At 34.5% G+C, this 19,006-nt stretch overlaps 1 protein-coding gene across 1 annotated transcript in view; it reads left to right on the top strand.

The window, feature by feature from the left end:
* The window catches only part of LOC126694339 (meiotic recombination protein SPO11-1-like), a 39,419-nt gene extending 20,629 nt beyond the window's left edge, over positions 1 to 18,790 (top strand). The window contains exons 2-15 of the mRNA XM_050390575.1: positions 13,721 to 13,820; positions 15,140 to 15,213; positions 15,317 to 15,418; positions 15,857 to 15,930; positions 16,166 to 16,182; positions 16,826 to 16,895; positions 16,967 to 17,003; positions 17,206 to 17,253; positions 17,343 to 17,401; positions 17,464 to 17,495; positions 17,616 to 17,721; positions 17,908 to 18,028; positions 18,111 to 18,174; positions 18,264 to 18,790. Of these exons, the coding sequence (XP_050246532.1) occupies positions 13,721 to 13,820; positions 15,140 to 15,213; positions 15,317 to 15,418; positions 15,857 to 15,930; positions 16,166 to 16,182; positions 16,826 to 16,895; positions 16,967 to 17,003; positions 17,206 to 17,253; positions 17,343 to 17,401; positions 17,464 to 17,495; positions 17,616 to 17,721; positions 17,908 to 18,028; positions 18,111 to 18,174; positions 18,264 to 18,390 (1,031 nt within the window). The 3' untranslated portion in view covers positions 18,391 to 18,790. The remainder of the gene's footprint in view (positions 1 to 13,720; positions 13,821 to 15,139; positions 15,214 to 15,316; positions 15,419 to 15,856; positions 15,931 to 16,165; positions 16,183 to 16,825; positions 16,896 to 16,966; positions 17,004 to 17,205; positions 17,254 to 17,342; positions 17,402 to 17,463; positions 17,496 to 17,615; positions 17,722 to 17,907; positions 18,029 to 18,110; positions 18,175 to 18,263) is intronic.
* The last annotated feature ends 216 nt before the right edge of the window (positions 18,791 to 19,006 follow it).

Below are 19,006 nucleotides of genomic sequence, written 5' to 3'. Positions count from 1 at the left end.
TTAGAGGACTATACAATGTTATCTTTATATTCCCATGGAGACATTATTTTATATTTCATATCGGATAAAAGTGTTATATTTGTCATAACTTTTATTAAACTTATTTGACTTTGAATAGGCTTGTAATGAGTTTAATTGATTTATATCTATATTATGGTGGGGAGCTCTGTAGTGATGTGACTCATGGAGTGACGCATGAAGAGTCTGGTAAAAAGTTAGAGATTATTTAGCTAAAAAAACTATGGGAGATCAATTTGAAGAAGTTGGAAAAGAAAATTATGAAAGAGCTGGATTTGGACTGTCAGTTTCATGACATAAAAATTATATATCGTGCTCCTCATGCAGTTTTCAGTGACCGCATTGTCTTCACATCTATTGAAATAAAAGAAAATAAGCATGTTAAGATTATGTTTGACAAGATAAACTCTACGCCCCAGTTAAAAGTTGTTGAGTTTTATATAAGTGTGGAGCCTCGTACAGAAGTTGGCAGTGAAGATGTGCAACAAACAACTTTGGAAGGTGGTGGAGGGGAAGAATTACCATCATTACATAAGGATGGTCATTTAACTCTTACCTTGTGCACCACAGTTGGGGGTTATACACTACCATGTCACGAGACACCAACTCCAATAGAGGTTTGCGGATCTAGTTATCAATAAGAATGTATTCAATCTCTTAGGGGGGGGGGGTAGAGATGAGTATGAAGAGATGATTGAAAGAGATGACTTCCACGAGTATGTTGATCACTATGAAAATGCTAACAATGTTCATAATGATGTCGTGGATGATCATGATGATGATGATGCTATGGAGTTTCATAATGATATAGGTGTACAACATGTTACGGATATAGTCCCTTCCTACGAAGCTCATGGCCCGTCATTCCATGCAAAAATATGGGATAATATAGTGGTTCCTTCAAATGTTGAGATACCATTTTCATCAAGTTGGGTGCGGGTAATGAATTTTAGCAAAAGGTTGATTTTCCCTAATAAAGAGGCGGTGAGGCAGGCATTAATAGTGTACTCTATGGACAACAACAAAAGTTATATAATTGAGTGGTCCAACTAGCAGAGATTATGTGTGAAGTGCGTGAACGACTCATGTGCATGGAAAGTCCGAGCATTCTCGCAACGGAAACTTAACGGACTATAGGCCATCACAGTATACAGCGGTCCTCACACTTGTCCATCAGTTGGGGTGAACAAAGATGGTAGAATGATGGATTCAAATTTTCTTGCTTAAGAACTTCATAAATATGTACTTGAAGATCATACTTGCAAAATAAAAGATCTCCAAAACTTGATGAAGGAAAGGTTTCAGCACAAAATATCGTACTACAAGATATGAGATGTAAAACAAAAGGCCATTGCAAACATACATGGGAATTGGGAAGAGTTGTACCAAAAGTTGCAGAAGTTGTTGTTAACACATAAGGACAGCAATCCGAGTACACAAGTGTCTTATCAGTCGATCAATGGGGACACACTAGGTATTGTTATATTCAAGTATGTGTTTTAGGCTTTCGCTCCTTCCATTGCTGGATTCGCACATTGTAGGCCAGTAATTAGTATTAATGAAACTCATCTTTATGGAAAATATAAAGGAAAGTTGTTGATTGCAATGGCAACTGATGCAAACAATGAGATTTTTCCGCTTGCCTTTGCGGTTGTGGATGATGAGATGGGGGCTAGTTGGGGATGGTTTTTATCTTACCTACGAATCGTGATACAAGATGTGGTACCCAAGTTCGACATTTGCATAATATCCAACCGACATAGAGCTATCATATCATCCATTGCACAGTGGCCCCATGATTATGTATCGGTATATCATCGATTTTGCATTAGACACGTGGCTAGCAACTTCAACACTCAATTTAAGGACCCATTCTTAAAGTCTCTAGCCTTGAAAGCAGGATATGCTACTTAAGCTCACAAACTTGATAAAATATTGAACTGCCTTAAGGAAGTTGAACTCAAATTCAATAAGAATCCCAATACAGAGAAAAAAAAAAAGCCATACTTATATTTAATGAAGGAGGATTTGGAGATGTGGACACTGTCACATGATCATGGACGCTGTTATGGGGCAATGACTACCAATATATCGGAGTGTTTCAATGGAGTTCTTAAAGGTGCACGTGGACTATCAATATCTACATTGGTTGACTACATTTGGTGCAAACTTGTTGCCTATTTCAATAATCGGCACACTAAAATATTGGGTGATCTCGTACATGGTCAAAAGTTTAGCAGTTATGCCATGGAGACCTATGAAGCAAATTACAAAAAAGGGCTCAAACATTATGTGAGGTCATTTCACCAGCAAAATGGTGTATATCAAGTTTGCACAACCTATAATCCACACAGCTCTAAAGGGGGAAACCATAGTCATAAAGTAAGGTTACAGGATAACACGTGTACTTGTGGCAAATGGGAAATCTATAAGATCCCTTGTTAACATGTAATTGTAGTTTGTATCAGAGAATATATCAATGCAATGGAGTATATTGACCCTTGTTATAGTTTACAAGAACAACTTGCCACTTATTCACATGATTTTTGTGTGCCCAAGGATAAGTCATTGTGGTGGGAGGTTGTTGGCCCAAAGTTGTACTTTAACCCTAATATGTTGTGAGACAAAGGTCAACCTATGACAACAAGAACAAGGACTGAGATGGATTGGAGGGAGAATCAACCCAAGCTGAAATGTGGAGTGTGTCATGAAGAGGGCCATAACCGCAAAAGATGTCCGAATGTGATTTGTGCATCAACAAGAAGTCATGTTCGAAACTAGGTAAGCAACACATGCATTCAATTATCCTAGGTAAAGTATTTGGTTGGTATATTTAGCTCTTAACATATTTTGGGCCTATTATTTTGAAGCTACCTTATGCAAGAGAAAGGTATTATACTCTTGTTATTCTCACTCCCTCTCTTCCTTATATATTTTTCAGTGCTCCCATAATTAGAAAATGTGCAAAAAAAACATGTAGTTGAACTAAATGATGCCATATTTATGATGTATCTATGTTTTCATATTTTTTGTAGACAAGCATTGGACACCCCACGTGAACATCTACCAATATCTCTACTTCTAGTGCCTTTGAACTTTGTGGCATAGTTTATTAGTATCGACTATTGTTATACCTAGCATCCTTAGTTTAGTTCATTTCCTTGTCAAAGCGTTGGTAACTTGCTGAATTTACAAGAGACGTTTTCTGGAGAGGCTGTCGTCTGATGAGCAAGAGCAAAAGGAAGACATGATGGTGGAGCAAATATAAGAGATAGAGAGAGGAGGCATTGAGAGAGCCACGAGACTAAGGGAGACAAGGGATTGAGGAAGACGAGTCAGAGTGAGGGAGGAGAGCGAGAGTGAGAAATGTCGTACTGTGTGAGTGAGAGAGACTGGAGGAAGAGAGAGAGAGATATGAGTTGTGAAAAATCAAAAAGTAAAAAAGTTCTCTAGCCTAGAACTCGAGTTTACCATACTCGGGTTCCATTCTAAAAAAATTTGCCTGATTAGAACTCAAGTTTACTAAACTCAAGTTTCATTTAGGTAAACTTTTAATTGGCTAGAACTCGAGTTTAATAAACTCGAGTTCCATGCGGTTTTTTTTTTTTTTTTTTTTTCAATTCCACGTCAGACTTATATTGGTTGGACCTCAAGCGTAGTAAAGTTGATTTTGGGTTGGAACTCGAGTTTGCTAAACTTGAGTTCCAAAAATAGTCTAACTAACTAAATAAGTTCAAACGCATTCTAGTCACCAAATTTTTCCTAAAAATGTACTATTTACCAAATTGTGCCCATACTACTATTATTTCTCTATTTCAATAAATATCGTTTCTTTTATGATTATGTCATTTCCTAGCTAGTAAAAAATCTTTACTACAATTTTTTTTTTTTTTTTGAGGAAACTAAATTTACTACTTAGCTTTTTCTTCTCAAAAAAAAAAAAATGCTACTTAGCTTTTGCAGTTTATTGATTATATACTCTTATTCATTAGTTTTTTTTTTTTTAATTTTAATTTTAATTTATGGCGTCTGTATAACTTATTCATTAGTTTTTGATTGAACGTATTTATTGGAGTTGATTGGGTTGTTCCAATTTTTTAAGTGTTAAATGGGCTAAATTTCAAATTTTTGTTGATAAAATTTGTTGATTGGGCTTTTTTTACTTTTGCTTAAGAGGGACAAGGGTGTTGTTAAGGGAGGGCCAAGTTTAATTCAATTGGGCCAAACTTCTGAAATTAGCCCATCTATATATACTAATAATTTTGTTGAAAAACTTTTGGGCCTTGCGGTGGAAGATCATATGCAAAAAAAAAAAGCTAACCACATTTTATAGGAAAAGTATGTGTTTCCAAGATGCAATCTGTGGTTTTGTGCTTCCAAGTCTCAGGGTTCTTGATGCATATGAATACGTGATTTAGATACAAATATTTACATGCATGAATCCCAGGCAGGAAGCAACTTAATTTAGTGCTTACTGCTTGCAGGTAATGAGAATGGCCAAGTACTATTCTTAAAGAACCAAAATACACGACTCCATGCCCAAGTCTGTGCATGAGTTCATAACATTGTTTGTTTGTTTGTTTGTTTTTTTTTTTTTTTTTTTTAATAATTTAGTTTGTAACATTGATCTATCTCTCTTCTAACCTTTTAACCAATAAAACCAAATTAGCTGCTAAACCTTTTCGTACATTCAACAAGTGTGATAAAGAGTAATGTTAAGACTATAATTTTTGCCACAACTTATTAACGTGCCAAGCTGTGAGTGGTGGAGTTGTAGACCCACTACTTTTATTCCATCACTCAAAACTTATCATACGTGTAAGTTGTGGCAAAAGTTATGGTCTTAACATTTTCTTTTGATAAATTTACAATATTCATAAATTTACTGTTACTCTTAGAACAACCAATAAGAAGTTCTAAATCCTGGCATTAAGATCCATAAATTTCATAGCCCACTTTCGATTCTCTAACCCACCTCTATTCCCAAAAAAATGACTAAGAACTCCCTTTAGATATATAAGAATGCTATTTGAGTGTACCCTAGGCAAGCAGTTCATTTTCCTTCTAGAATTGTAATCTTTTTACTTGCCTGCCAATATATATAATCAATCTTAATGTAAAAGTCATCCATTAAGAGATTGAAGTTCCATTTGTTTCGGTACAAATCAAAAGCAGGAAATGTAATGCATTCACTAGTGAGCTGAGAGGGCTTGTATGATGAAATGTAAAAGAATTTTATCAACAAATTGAGTTTATGATTTGGGCCTGCTTAAATTCAAACTGCATCCCACAGGATCCTTCTCATAATCATTCCTATGATCTGTATAGTGGTTTGTTGAGGGAAAAAAAGACTTTTGTATTGTTTTAGTTGGTTTGTCAATTTTCTTTTTCCAGAATATATATGATTCCTCAATTTAGTTTGGCAAACCTTTTTCTTTTTGCAAAATAGTCTTAAATTTTAATCAATCATGTGAATTTGGGTTGAAAATTCGTTAAATAACTTATTGATCTTCTAATTGGTATAATTGCAGTTAACACCTTCCCTTTGAATGAGATAAATATTGTTGTCCTAAAAAGTATGAAACAAAAATGTCATTATCCTAACAGAGATGTGCTTAATTTTTCTCCACCTTTACTCTCCAGTTCATTGTTATCCTCTTAAATTCAAAAGTCACCTTCTGATGGAACTGTGCTGTAGAAATATAGTTGCATAGGGCTGCTTGAACTTTGTACAGTAGTGGAGAGATACATCAAAGAAAAAACGCTTGGTCACGCACTCACACTAACTCATTTGATGTGCAAAAACTCTAATCCAATTGCCTTGGGTATCAATCTATGCTAAGATGGATATTTGGCATTGTAAAACACATCCAGACACCTTATCCCACAACCACAAAGGATAGTTACAATGGGACCAATACAGTTTGCCAAAAAAGCAAGTGTTGTTGGTGCAAACACTAGGCCCCTTGATGATGGAGGATTGATAATAGGTTTTATTTGATTTGAATTTGATTTGGTTTGAATTCTAATTTTATTTCTGAATTATATGTAATCGACTGTTTTGTTTCTTTCCTTCTTGATTCTAGCTTTGGAGGTCCTACTTCAAAAGGCTCCAAAAAAAAAAAAGGCAAAATATTTTGGTATGGTGAATTTGATAATAGATAATATTGAATTGAAATTTTTCTCTAACTTGGTGGTGATTTCAAGCAGCCTTAAGTGGTGAAGCCCTAGGTTTGTTATGGTCTTTCTTTATAAATCCCTAGACAAGTTTACAAATCTTGTACTGCATCAAATATGGTAGCAGAGCAAACAATTTGATCCATGTACTGAAATTCACAACCCAAAATGACCACAACTTTATGCAGCTTTTGAAACCAAACTCATCGAAGCATTCAAACACTACCACCCTCCTCAATCAATCATACTAATCCACATTAGGATCTCAACTAAAACACCATTGCCAAGTCCAAATCAAGTTGTATTGTTCCTTGCCTTGACATGTACTGAGGAAGATATAGAGAAAACACTAACAATGATAGATGTTACCAAAGATTTGGGGCAAATTGAGAGACTTGTTCCATGGTTGATTATTTCTAATTTGGTTCATCAAAGTACCTTTCCAACTAGAATAGCCTCTTATTTAGCATTGAAAATTCAAATTTTACTATGAAATCAAAGTTTCTAAAAACATAATTTCAATGTAAAATGTGTTTATACTGAAGTTGAGTTTTCAATTTAGTTTGGCAAGCCTTGTTCTCTTTACAAAATAGTCTTAAATTTTAATCATTCATGTGAATTTGGGTCAAAAATTCATTAAATAACTCATTACAATTGATCGTCTAACTAAAATAATTGTAGTCAACACCTTCCCTTTGGATAAGATAAATATTGTTGTTTAGAAAAATATGAAACCAAAATGTCATTATCCTAACAAACAGAGATGTGCTTAGTCCTTCTCTAGTGTTTCTGCTCTTGTTCATTGCTATCCTCTTAAATTTAGAAGGCACCTTCTAAGGGAACTTTGCTGGAGAAATATAGCTACATAGGGTTGCTTGAACATTGGATAGAAGTGGAGAGAAACAGCCAAGTCAAGACTCTAGATCACACTAACTCATTTGATGCCCAAAAACTCTAATCCAACCTTGGGTATCAATCTACGCTAGCTGAGACAGATATTTGGCATTGCAATACATACACAGATGTCTCATCCCACTATCACAGAGGACAGTCACAAACAATTTCATGAACACACACACACACAAAAAGAGTTTAGTTGTTGTGGACACTAGGCCACTGGATGACGGAGAATCAAGGGTGGACATTAAGAGCCACAATAATGAGTTTTATTTTTGAATTATTATATGTGTGTGGTTATAACAATATTCTCAATGTTGAAAAATTCAACTTGCTTTCGCCTGTTGGTTAATAACAACGGAAATTTTGGTTGGTATGTTCATTTAGCCATGCAAAGCATTGTGTCCTTTGTCTTGTCCATTAAAGATGATTTGCATTTGATGAATAATAGAAGAGTGGGACCAGTTAATAATAAACATATTCACATTATCGCATATCCAAATGTTTCAGGCATGCCAACAGGTTGATTTCAAGTCTTCCTAGTTCACTATGACTCAAAATTTAAGAGATTAGAGATTAGAAGGCAAAGCCAAGGAAGATAAGTAGTATTCATTGTTAATATCCTTCTACAATGATGCTCTAAGAGTCCTATTCACAGTAAAATGAACTAACCACTCAAATTTGTCTGGCAAACTTATTTCCTCATGACATTACCATAGACAATAATAACTGGTACATTGGCATTAATTCATTCAACTTCTCTTGAAAAAATGATTTCAATCATCCTCGTACACAGCTCTGAATGAAATATATATTGTACACCTCTTAAAGAAAATAAATATTGATTTCCCGAATAGAATGAAACAGAAAATTGACAATATCCTAACATAGATGCGTCTTATCCTGCTCTAGTGTTGCTACTCCGGTGTCTTTTTAACTACAAGAATTCAGATGGATAAACACCAATATGAATTAGAATTAAATACATAATTTTTTTGGAGAGATATAGTCGCATGGGCTTGCTCAAACTTTGGATGGAAGTAACAATAAACATCTAAGTCAAAACTTTGGATCACACTAACTCATCTGATGTCCAAGAGGCTCTAATCCAGTAGCCTTGGGTGTCAATCCATACTGAGACAGATATTAAGCACTGTATAACTTACTCAAATGACTCATCCCACGATCACAAATAATTGTCACAACTCACAATAGTGTGACCTGGGCCTATGGATTGTGTCATCAAACGTCTGACGGCTCTGACACAATTCATGGCCAATGAACTTCCAAGAAAGAGCCCATCATTCTTCAAAAGAAACCTGATAAAATTTCAAGAAGCATAGCATTCAAACACACAGAAAGTATTTTTGTTCTAGCAAAGGATAATGGGTGAAAGAATGGATTTTTATTTTTTTATTTTTCATCATCTGACAAATATTAATGGTGGACCAAAAAGGGAAAAAATCCGCAGTAGAATCAACAAAACAACAAACTAGTAGAATTGGCAGAATCTTTTTCCCATTGGTTTCATTCTCATCCTATCAGAAAAATATATCACTTTAAAAAAACAAAGGCATGCTCCAACCAAGACATTTCAACACCTTTCAAATCTGTGCCTCTGAAAGTCCCCTCAAGTTTTGCCATCATGAAATTCTGTGCTAACCTATATTTTCCAAGTCCTTCTGTTATTGTGTCGAATGGATTCTTCAATCTTCGTCCTTCAGCATCGTCTCTAGTGTGCATCGTCTCTAGTAGAAATTCCACTATAATTCTCATGTAATGGTTTTAAGTAATTTGATAAATATTAATTATAACTTATGACTGCTTTTGTTAATCTCAAAAAATGATTAAATTATAACAATTTACAAACATAGATATAGTAACTATTTATGCATCTAAAACCCTCGAGATTAGCTTGAAACCAATATCAAATTATTAATGCTATATTATTAAAAAAATTTATTACAAAACACTCATTTTTATGAAAAATAATAAATTATTACCTAAACTAGATGTGGTCTTTGCACTTTTTAAAGATAACAATACTTTTTAAATATTTTTTCTATTCGATTAAAGCATTTGCTTCTTAATTTTTTTTTTCTTTATTTCTTTTTTATAGTTTTTGAACTTTTAAAAACATTGATAACATAGGATGAGGCATGACAAACAATAAAGATATATATAAAAAATATAAAATGTAGTTAAAAAAGAAAAAGAAAAAAACACCTATGATGGGGGGTGGGGTTGTTTTGGGTGAGAGGGGTGTGCACAGGTTAAATTGAGTGGGTGGAGGGCAATATTTTTATAACCCCCTAATGGAAGGTTGGAAAAATTGCAATCCGCTGCCGACACCAATCTATAAATACGACGGATTGGTTGAACATCTTTAACAGTTTTAACTTGGCAGGTTGAGCAAATTAGGCGGGTTGACAAATACAATTATCTAAATGAAATTATTTCAATTAAATTGAATAATAGCTTCCCCCTCAAATAAAAAAAGGAATGAAAAATTTTCAAATTTTATTAAAATATCATAAATACTACATTATTTTTATAAAAATGATTGAAATTTTATCACACTGAAAATAAAAACATCTGAGAATCTTAAAGTGGACATGTAGATAGATTAAGAATAATAACAAAATCTTAGAGAGAGTCGCTAGAGTTTATTAGGGATGATAAATGTGGAAATGAAAAAATGAAAAGAAAGAGATAGAGATGAGAGAAATGAAATGGATGTGTATGTGAGGTAGAATTTTGCAACATAACAAAGTTTTATATATGTATAGGTGGGCGGGTGGGGTTGTGGCGGGTTATTCAACCTGACCCGCTAAATTATTTGTCAAACCCACCCAACCCGACCTGTCTCACTTAATAGACCTACATGGATTGAGTTGGGTTGGTTTAGATTGGGCAAGTTAGATGGTTTATTGCACGGACCTACTTAGAGAGTGCAAATTTTTTCATATACATGGTTTGGATCCAATCCTTTTGTGCATTGGACTCGTCACATGTCATTATTTGGTCCAATACATGAGAATTGGACCCAATCTTCGCCAATTTCCAACCATTTTGGATTAATGGTCCAAGTATCATATCCAATCAATGGTCTTGTAGCTAAATTGGCATCTCCCCATGTACTAAGTGGTTGGAAGTTTAATAGGAAAAATGTTTGAGTTGCGGTGTTAGCCGCATATTATAATTATCTCTACGAAAAAAAAAAAAAAAAAGTCACAACTGATTTGGCAAATAGATATTAAACGGTAATTAACAATTTTGGGGAAAAGAAAGAAAAGAAGATTCTTTTGGTTGGATGGAAATGCCTCAATTCAAATTCTCCATGATCCTTACCTTATATAAGATCTCGAGCTCGTTATGGGATTTTAAAGATTCTGCTTAGGTGAATTTATAGAAAGATGAATATAATCATAACTTTTAATTTATGGAGGGAGAGATTTTAGGACAATCTCAACGCATGACAACTCAATATGGTATTGTATATTTAAGGAATATATTTTCATAGTAACCCTTTTTTTTTAAGGTCAGGGCACACAATTTTTGAAGCTTAGTCATAGCTAAAAAATCACTCTCGTTCTCCTTCATTCCAGAAAACCCCATTGGAAAAAAGTTGAAAAAACTCCAACAAAGTTGGTTACAATGGAATACTCCTCCGCAGAAGTGGTTAGATATTAGAAACAAAAACCTTTTTCTCGTCTAATTGTTGTTTTATTTTAATAATTAATAATCTTTATTTTTGATTTTTGTCTTTTTGTTTAATTTTCTTGAATTGTTGTCTTTGTAGACTTGTGTTCTGAAAGTGAATTCACAGTGTGAGACTTGCAAGAGAAAAGTGATGGAAGTCTTGCAGAATGTCGGTGGCATGTTTTTTTTTCGACGAATTTGTTGCATCTTTAATTGATAATTTATTTTTGATCTATGAAGCACGGGTGCATTTCGGGACTCGGGTGCGGGTGCGGGGGCGGGTGCGGGACTCGGCAATTTTTGAAAAAGTAGGGTGCGGATGCGGCGGGACTCGGCGATTAAAAAATTATTAAAAATATTTTTATTTATATTTTCTATATATTTTTACTATAAAAATATTCTTAAAAAACACATTAATATACTTGATTCATAAAACAAAGAAAGAAGAAGGCAAAAAACACATCTGAGGTCAGAATTTCGGCTGCTCCGGCGAGTTTTAAGGCCAATTTCGGCCGTTTTCGGCAGATTTCGGCCGTTTCCGGCCTGTTTCGGCCGTATTGGTCTCCGGCCGATACGGCCCGATTCTAGCCGAATCAGCCCGATTCGGCTCGAATCGAAGCCGATTCGGCGCGAATCGAGCCGCGTCGGCGCGAATCCAGCCGATTTGGCTCGAATCCGAGAAAAAAAAAAAAAAAAAAAAAAACTCAGACGCGGCCGGACTCGCGGTCAACCGCGTCGGACGCCGCGTCCCGCGTCGCGCCGCGTCGGACTCGGGTGCGCCACCCTCCCAGCCGCGTCCGTGCTTTCTAGTTTTTGATACTCATCTTGTTTAATTTCATAGGGTGTTTTTTAGTAAATTAATAAAATATAAAACTACAAGAAAATTGTGTATGAACTTATAATGACAATAATAACAACACTCATTGACATTAATGGGATGATGGGTGGCCCTTTTTTGTATATAATTCCATAGTCAGTAAAAGGGGAATTTGATCCTTCAACTTTTTTGCTAAAATTTAAAAATAATAGGAAGTTTCAGTTTTTTTTTTTTAAATATAAAAAGGAAGTATCGGTTGAATTATAAAACTCGTGATGCTAATATGGTTACTTTAGTTTAAATTACCAAGTTTGTATTAATTTTCAGAACAAATTCTTCACTCATATTTCAATGTTTTTTTTTTTTTTTTTTTTTTTTTTTTTTCATTAGAAATAAACCAGAGGTTGGTTTGTTATTGCAGGACAAGTTGCAATTCCTAAACACTTTTCTTTTAAACCTTTTCTATTGTTAGGAGTGTATAATATTTCTATAGATGCTGAGGAAGGGACAGTGAAAGTTACTGGGAGAGTAAATCCGAATACACTATTGAGGGTGCTAGAAAGGTATGGGAGACATGCAGAGGTCAAATGGATTCGGTTTGATGGTGAGGTTAGGGAAAGAGGTTACTATTATTATGGTGAAAATGGATATGTTCCATCTCCATATGCTCCTGCTCCATATGGGGTGTCATACCATTATCCAGTATCAGTAGGGTATGAATACCCACCATATGGAGGCCTTGCTTACCCATGGTATGACAGCTGCCGCCACATTCCGCCATTAATGCTGATTTTTAAAATGTTGAAAAATTATTTGGTGATCATTTTTTTTCTTTTAATGTTTTCTTTATTTTTTGTAGTCTATAGTTTATACACTAGTTTTTGGACTGAATTTACTCCAATGTGAATTTCCTGACTCAAAAATGCACCACAAGGAGGTTTGTCTTTGATGCCTTGAAAAATGCTAGACTCTCAAAGCCATAATTGATGGTGCAATTGAACCAATATTGACATCTCCTTTGGAAACATTATGTGAGTAGTGTTATTACATAGTCACAAGGTGCTTGGCTATTTTGGTTCTTTAGGTCGTTGGTTGTTTACTTAATTCAATTTACACTTAAGATGTCTCAATTTCTACTTCTTATTAGTTAATATTAGTGACCATACCAAGGTTTACTAGCATTCGTTAAAGTTCAAATTGCACTCTCTAAATTTGGAGTAATTTTTTTTTTCTAAACTTTTAATTTTGTTAATTTCATTATTTATAAATGTTGCTAATGTGGTACTTTCATCCACAATCTTTTTAAAAAGTTGTTGCTATAATCCCAAAACGATGTAGTTTAATTACTAAGTTTAATTAAAATTCATTTCACTTCTTTAATTTTACTTTTATTCTATTGAATCCTCAAAAAAAAATTATAAAAGAAAGAAAATGATGAAATACATTTTCATTTATATACTTTACAAAGTAAGATTTACAATTAAGTTGGGTTGTAATTCAATAATAAATGAGTAATGTTAGAGACATTATTTTTTATAATTATTGATATGATTTGTAGTGATTAAAACAACATTACTCTCATTTTTGTTTATCACCAATTGCAATATTTGAACTTAGAAGGGAAAAAAAAAGTTTTTGCCCTATAGGATGATAATAACAAAATAAAAGTAATCAAGCTTTAAACCGGGTCGACCTGACTTTTTTATAGCATGATTCCAGGTTGGAACCTATCTATAAATATCCAGCAAATGAAAATTTAGAGGGTGTTTGGTAAAGGAGTTTGGGTAATATTGTTTGGGTGTTTTTGATATAAGTGTGAGTGAAAAAGTGTGTGAAAATGTGTATAAGTGTTTTCAAAATGTGAAAAATGTGTGTTGAGTTGGCTACCAAACGGGCCTAAAATTTGAAAGAATCGTACTCACAGTCACAGAAAGAAAAAATGGAGGGAAACCGTGGGAGCTCACAGCGCTGCGATTTTTACGAAAAATCAGGGGTCAGAAAATTCAATTTCAAATTCAAAACAACGCATTGAAATGCATTCACATTCTTCAATCACACTCTCATTAACAATTCAAATTCTTATAATTTATGGTTTCTTTGAATTTTCAGAGTTCACTCGAGCTATAGTACGAGATCTGAGCATTGGACGGTCACCAATCGTTCTCATCGATCGGTTCAGAGTTCACTGCACGAATCCTCAAGCAAACTGGTTCGGTTTCTTCTCTTTCAATTGCATGGATGGCAGTATTTAGGTTTCGAAATTTTGATTTGAACTTCAAACGGCACCGTTTTGTAGAATATGTTCATAGTTTTTGAAAAATTCATTCATTTTTATCTCCTCATTGCGAATTTTTGTAAAAAATTCTTGTTCCTTAATTTTTTTTAACGGAAACATGTGTGAAGGAAATGTAGCCATGTAGGTTTAGATGAGAATTTGGTTATTACTCGTAGCAAAATAGTAATGATTATTATTAATTAGTAATTTGATTTTTATTTTTTATTTTTTCCATTTGTTTCAATAACATTGACGATCGTATTTAGATTTTCAAAAATTGATTCGAAGATCAAACACCACTGTTTTGTAGAATTTCTAAAACCTTCATTAATTTTCAGCGTGTAATTGATTCGCTAAAGACCTTTATTTTAAAATATTTTTTGCTTAAAAAAAAAAAATTGTTCATTAGTTTATATAACGGAATTAGGCTTTATTTATGGTTGAAATGAAAAATGCGTGAAGGAATTGTAGGTTTACATGAGAATTTGGTTATTGCTCTATAGCAAAATAGTGATTATTAAAATTTAATGAACTTTTATAGTAGGCTAATCACTATCCAACTGTTATTTGGCTATGAAGGCTGGTTATAGCAAATAGTATTGGAACTAAGGTTTTTTTTTTTTTTTTTTTTTTTTTTGAGAAACGGACCTAAGGTGTTAGTTGGAGAAAATAACACATTTAACACTAGGAAGTTGGGAGCACAGGCACCACTAGGAAGTTGTGATTACGGCACTGGACACAAGATGTACACGCCACGTGTCCATCTCTTTACATTATACTGTTCATTGAATGCATAGGATTTGGCTTGCATCCAACGCCTTTGTGCAATGGATGTAAGATGGATGCGCCACATGTCCATCTCTTTATATGCGGTGCATCTATTGTTTGTCTATTGCTTGGGATTTGGTTTGGCCTGCATCTAGTGTCTTTGCACATTAGACACAAGATAAACACCCCACATGTCCATCTTTTTATATGTCGCATGCTTCACAAGATTTGGCTTGCGAACATGAGATAGACATGCCATGCGTCCTTCTCTCGTATGCGGTGCATCCAGCACATTGGATGCAAGCCAGACCTTTGAATAAAAATGGGATGTAGTTGAAAATGTTACTAGCATGAGGTAACTAGCGTTTGTCATTAAATTCATCAAGCATGATTGGGATGGAGTTGAAAATGTTACTATTGTTGTATGCAACTTTGCTGATCCCAAAATTTTGGAACTAAGGTTTAATTTTTATTGTTTTATGCAGCTGTTGCAGCTCTGTTTTGCCAAATGGGAAGGAAATTCTCACACTTCAAAGGAAAAACCATGTGCATAGGCTCGGTGAGTGGGTTTTGACCTTAATCACTTATGAGAACCTTACAATGAGTCCTCAATTGTATGGAATACTATCCAACTATTGATGAGTTATTGAATTCTATTTCAGATGTCTTGCTAAGAGTGCTATTGATTGTTCAGCAACTTCTGCAAGAAAACCGGCATGGGTCCAACAGAGATATATATTACATGCATCCATCTGTATTTTCAGGTAAATATGAATTAAGCTTCCGTCCCAATTTCAAATGATATTTCTTTTTATATTCAAGTTTCCCTATTACTGTGATAGGAATCTGAAAAATGCATGTTCAGTGGAACAAATTTGAGTAGCTGCCCTTAATTTATACTTTGTGCAATCACTTATCAAAAAAAAAATTATACTTTGTGCAATCACTTTATGTTAAAGAAAGTCACAAGCTTCATCCTGGGGAGAACTTTATGAGAGATAATTTGATATCTTTGATTGTGCTCAGGTCTCCATTTGTCAACATTGTCAGTTATTTTAAAGGGCATAAGTCAGCACTTAGATATTTCGGAGAAATCTGAACTTAAAGTTAGATAGTATTAAATTTTCTTCCATAGATTTCAGTCCTCGTCTGCTTGAATGACATTGCTTTCTTAAATATCTTCCGCTTATTCTGCAATCCAGAACAGTCAGTTGTAGACCGGGCAATCAATGACATTTTCATCCTTATGCAATGCAGTCGCCACAATCTAAATGTGGTAGGTGTTTTCCTTATGCTTTCCTTTTCACCTGAATATTGCTAATTCGTTTTTGGTTCTGCTGCAGTGTATAAAGCCTTTGTGGTTTAAACTGAACAAACCAGGGGAAGGCTTAAGAAATTTCCAAGTGCATGGCTGCACTAGCCTCAAATTTTTGTAAAACCTGTGTCACTTTGTTGTCAATTACAAAGAACTTACACTTATTAAGACATTTATATCTTGTCTCTTTTGGCAGGTTTCTGTGGGCAATGGGTAGGTACTTGGGATCACACTCAGACCTTTTAAGATAAGTAGACAATCATTATTTTTTTCTGTCTGAATTCTCTTTCTAAGATCGTACTCAGAGTGTTGTTTGCCAATAGCAGATATGTGTTACTGGGTGAATATATCATATCTTTCCATGTCATAGGATTTTTATAGCCACTGAAATGTAATATACGTTTAACTGAATGATTATCAACATGAGTAGTTTATAAATTTTTGGATATATGGCATTCATTAGGCATAGCTAATAATTTCTATATGCTGAACTAATTATTTCCAGTGATCATAAAATTTTCAGATCTACCCTCAGTTTATGTACTTTCCATTGGACTCCAACAAGGCAGACCTTTCTTCAAGTAAAAATAATAATAATTTTTTTTTTAAAAACCCTCTTTTGTGAAGGGGATTAAATAGTCCTTTAGAGAGGAGGGGGGGGGGGGGGGGGGGGTGTTCTGGATGAGCGATAGTGCTTTACCACTTAAATAGTTCTTCACACACTGTTTTTTCATTTTGGAGTTTTCTCAACTACATAGCTGACCCTTTGACCCATAATATGCTGTGTTGATTTTTCTGTAGCATCCTTAGCCAATGTGCTTAGCTGTTAAAGTTTGTTGATCCCAATATTCTACAGGTTGGTGATGGGCTGGATAAGATTCTTAGAAGGTGGAAGGAAGTTTGATTGCATAAATCGTCCTAACACAGTAAGAACAGGAACTGGTATGGTTATTTAATTGTCTCCAATTTATATATGTCTGAACCGGTTCTATTGCAGGCCCACCCCATCCCTGTTCAAGTTGAAGAAGTCAAAGGTATCCAATTACTAAGATAATATGCAGGACAATTTAGAACAATCTATGTTTATAATTGATGCAGGCATTGGCAATAAGATTTATCTATTTTTTTCCTATGCATTAGTTGCAAGGATTTTTTATGGTATTCCTCACTTGGTGTCACGTATTGTCTGGAATACAGAGAGTAGATAATTGAAATATTCCTAATTCTTGCATGTAGACATTGTTAGTGTTGCTGACTACATTCTAGTTGTGGAGAAGGAATCAGGTAAGCAATTATACTGGTAATACTTATAGGAAGCACAACTTCTAAGTTCTAACATTCTTCCTTTTGACTAAATTATTAATGATATGCAGTATTTGAGCGATTAGCTAATGACCGGTTCTGCAATGCAAACCGTTGCATTGTCATCACTGTAAGCTCTTCCTTAGGTCATTAGGCTCATCTCAAAATCCTTTTTGACCATTTTTTTCACAGGGAAAAGGCTATCCAGATATCCCCACCAGAAGGTGAAAACTTTCACTTTCAGTTTACAATGTTTCTCACCATATTGCCATATATGTCACTTATCATTTTGTTTTCATGTATCTATTTGGGCTTTCTGTGAATATATGCATTTGTACCAATAGGTTTTTGCGGCTGCTCATTGAAAAGTTGTGTCTACCTACCTATTGTTTGGTTGATTGTGATCCATATGGCTTCGACATTCTGACCACATATCGGTTTGGTTCAATGGTTAGGTTTATTAAATTGTTAATGATATTGTTGTTTATTTATCATCCACTTGAGCAAGCTAAACAACATATATACTGGTAACTAGGAGTCTAGGACTGTGTATATTAAACTCTAAGAACAATGTAAATTTCCAATTTTTTTGAAAAGTTGACAAGGTTTTTTTTTTTTACACTTCTATTTTGTCAGCAAATGGCCTATGATGCAAAGCAACTGCGTTGCCCAGAGGTATGCTGGCTTGGAGTTTTTCCTTCAGATTCTGAGAAATACTGTCTTCCACAGCAATGTTTCCTTCCTCTGACAGCAGAAGGTGATAGATGGTACTTGTAGTGTTTCAGATAGGCTTTCTTATGTACGTAGTCTTCTGCTAATGTTCCTGATATTCCTGCCAGACAAGAAGAAAGCTGAAACTATGCTAAATAGATGCTACCTGCAAAGAGAAGTCCCAAGATGGAGGTAAAATTCTGTAAAATAACCTGTCATTTTTCTGTTATCCTTGTTTGCCTGGACTACACAGATACTGAAGTTTTACTTCATCATGAAAGGTTGGAACTAGAGTTGATGCTGCAAAGAGGGGTGAAATTTGAGATTGAAGCATTGTCTGGGCATTCACTATCCTTTTTGTCAAAAGAGTACATAACATCTAAGATTCAAGGTGGAGCGCACATTTAACCCGTCTGAAAATTTTCAGTGTACCTGCTACCATCTGGGAGAACATTTATATTACATCTGCAAGATTTAAAAGTTAAAACATAATCTTTAAACAATGTTTTATAGTTATAGTAAGAAGTCCAGTCAAATAGAGCCCAAGAACTCTCTTTTGGATCCAAGAAACGGCTCTTAGAGATGTTTTTTCCTTTTGGAAGATACAAGAGTGAAACACAGCCTATTGATATTGGAAGAGGCAAAAGAGTCTTACAATGTATCATTTTTGGGTCCAATGAAATTCTTAGGTATAGGAAGAAGTCTTATCAAATAGAGATTTTTTCACGCAACCATCTTCCATTTGTTAATACGATATATAAGAATCAATGCTAAAAATAGTACTACACTCTTGATCATGAACTATCAATTGCTTGTTGAACCATATGAATTAAAAATAAGATGCTCCAAATTTAAGAGTCCAAGAGTTTTATAAAACGTTCTTGATGGGTAAAAGAATGTGAATGAAAGATCCCATTCATAGTTTTGGAGCATCATCTAAAAACGGTCAAGTAAATTGCTTACAACCTTCAAAGGAGAAAAAAAAAGGATTTTGGAAAGGGTTTGGATGTGGCAAACAGAAATC

This window comes from Quercus robur, chromosome 8, assembly GCF_932294415.1.
Source record: "Quercus robur chromosome 8, dhQueRobu3.1, whole genome shotgun sequence".
NCBI classification, from domain to species: Eukaryota; Viridiplantae; Streptophyta; class Magnoliopsida; order Fagales; family Fagaceae; genus Quercus; species Quercus robur.
The sequence above is the reverse complement of the archived record's forward strand: the minus strand, read 5'-3'. Positions and strand labels throughout refer to the sequence as shown.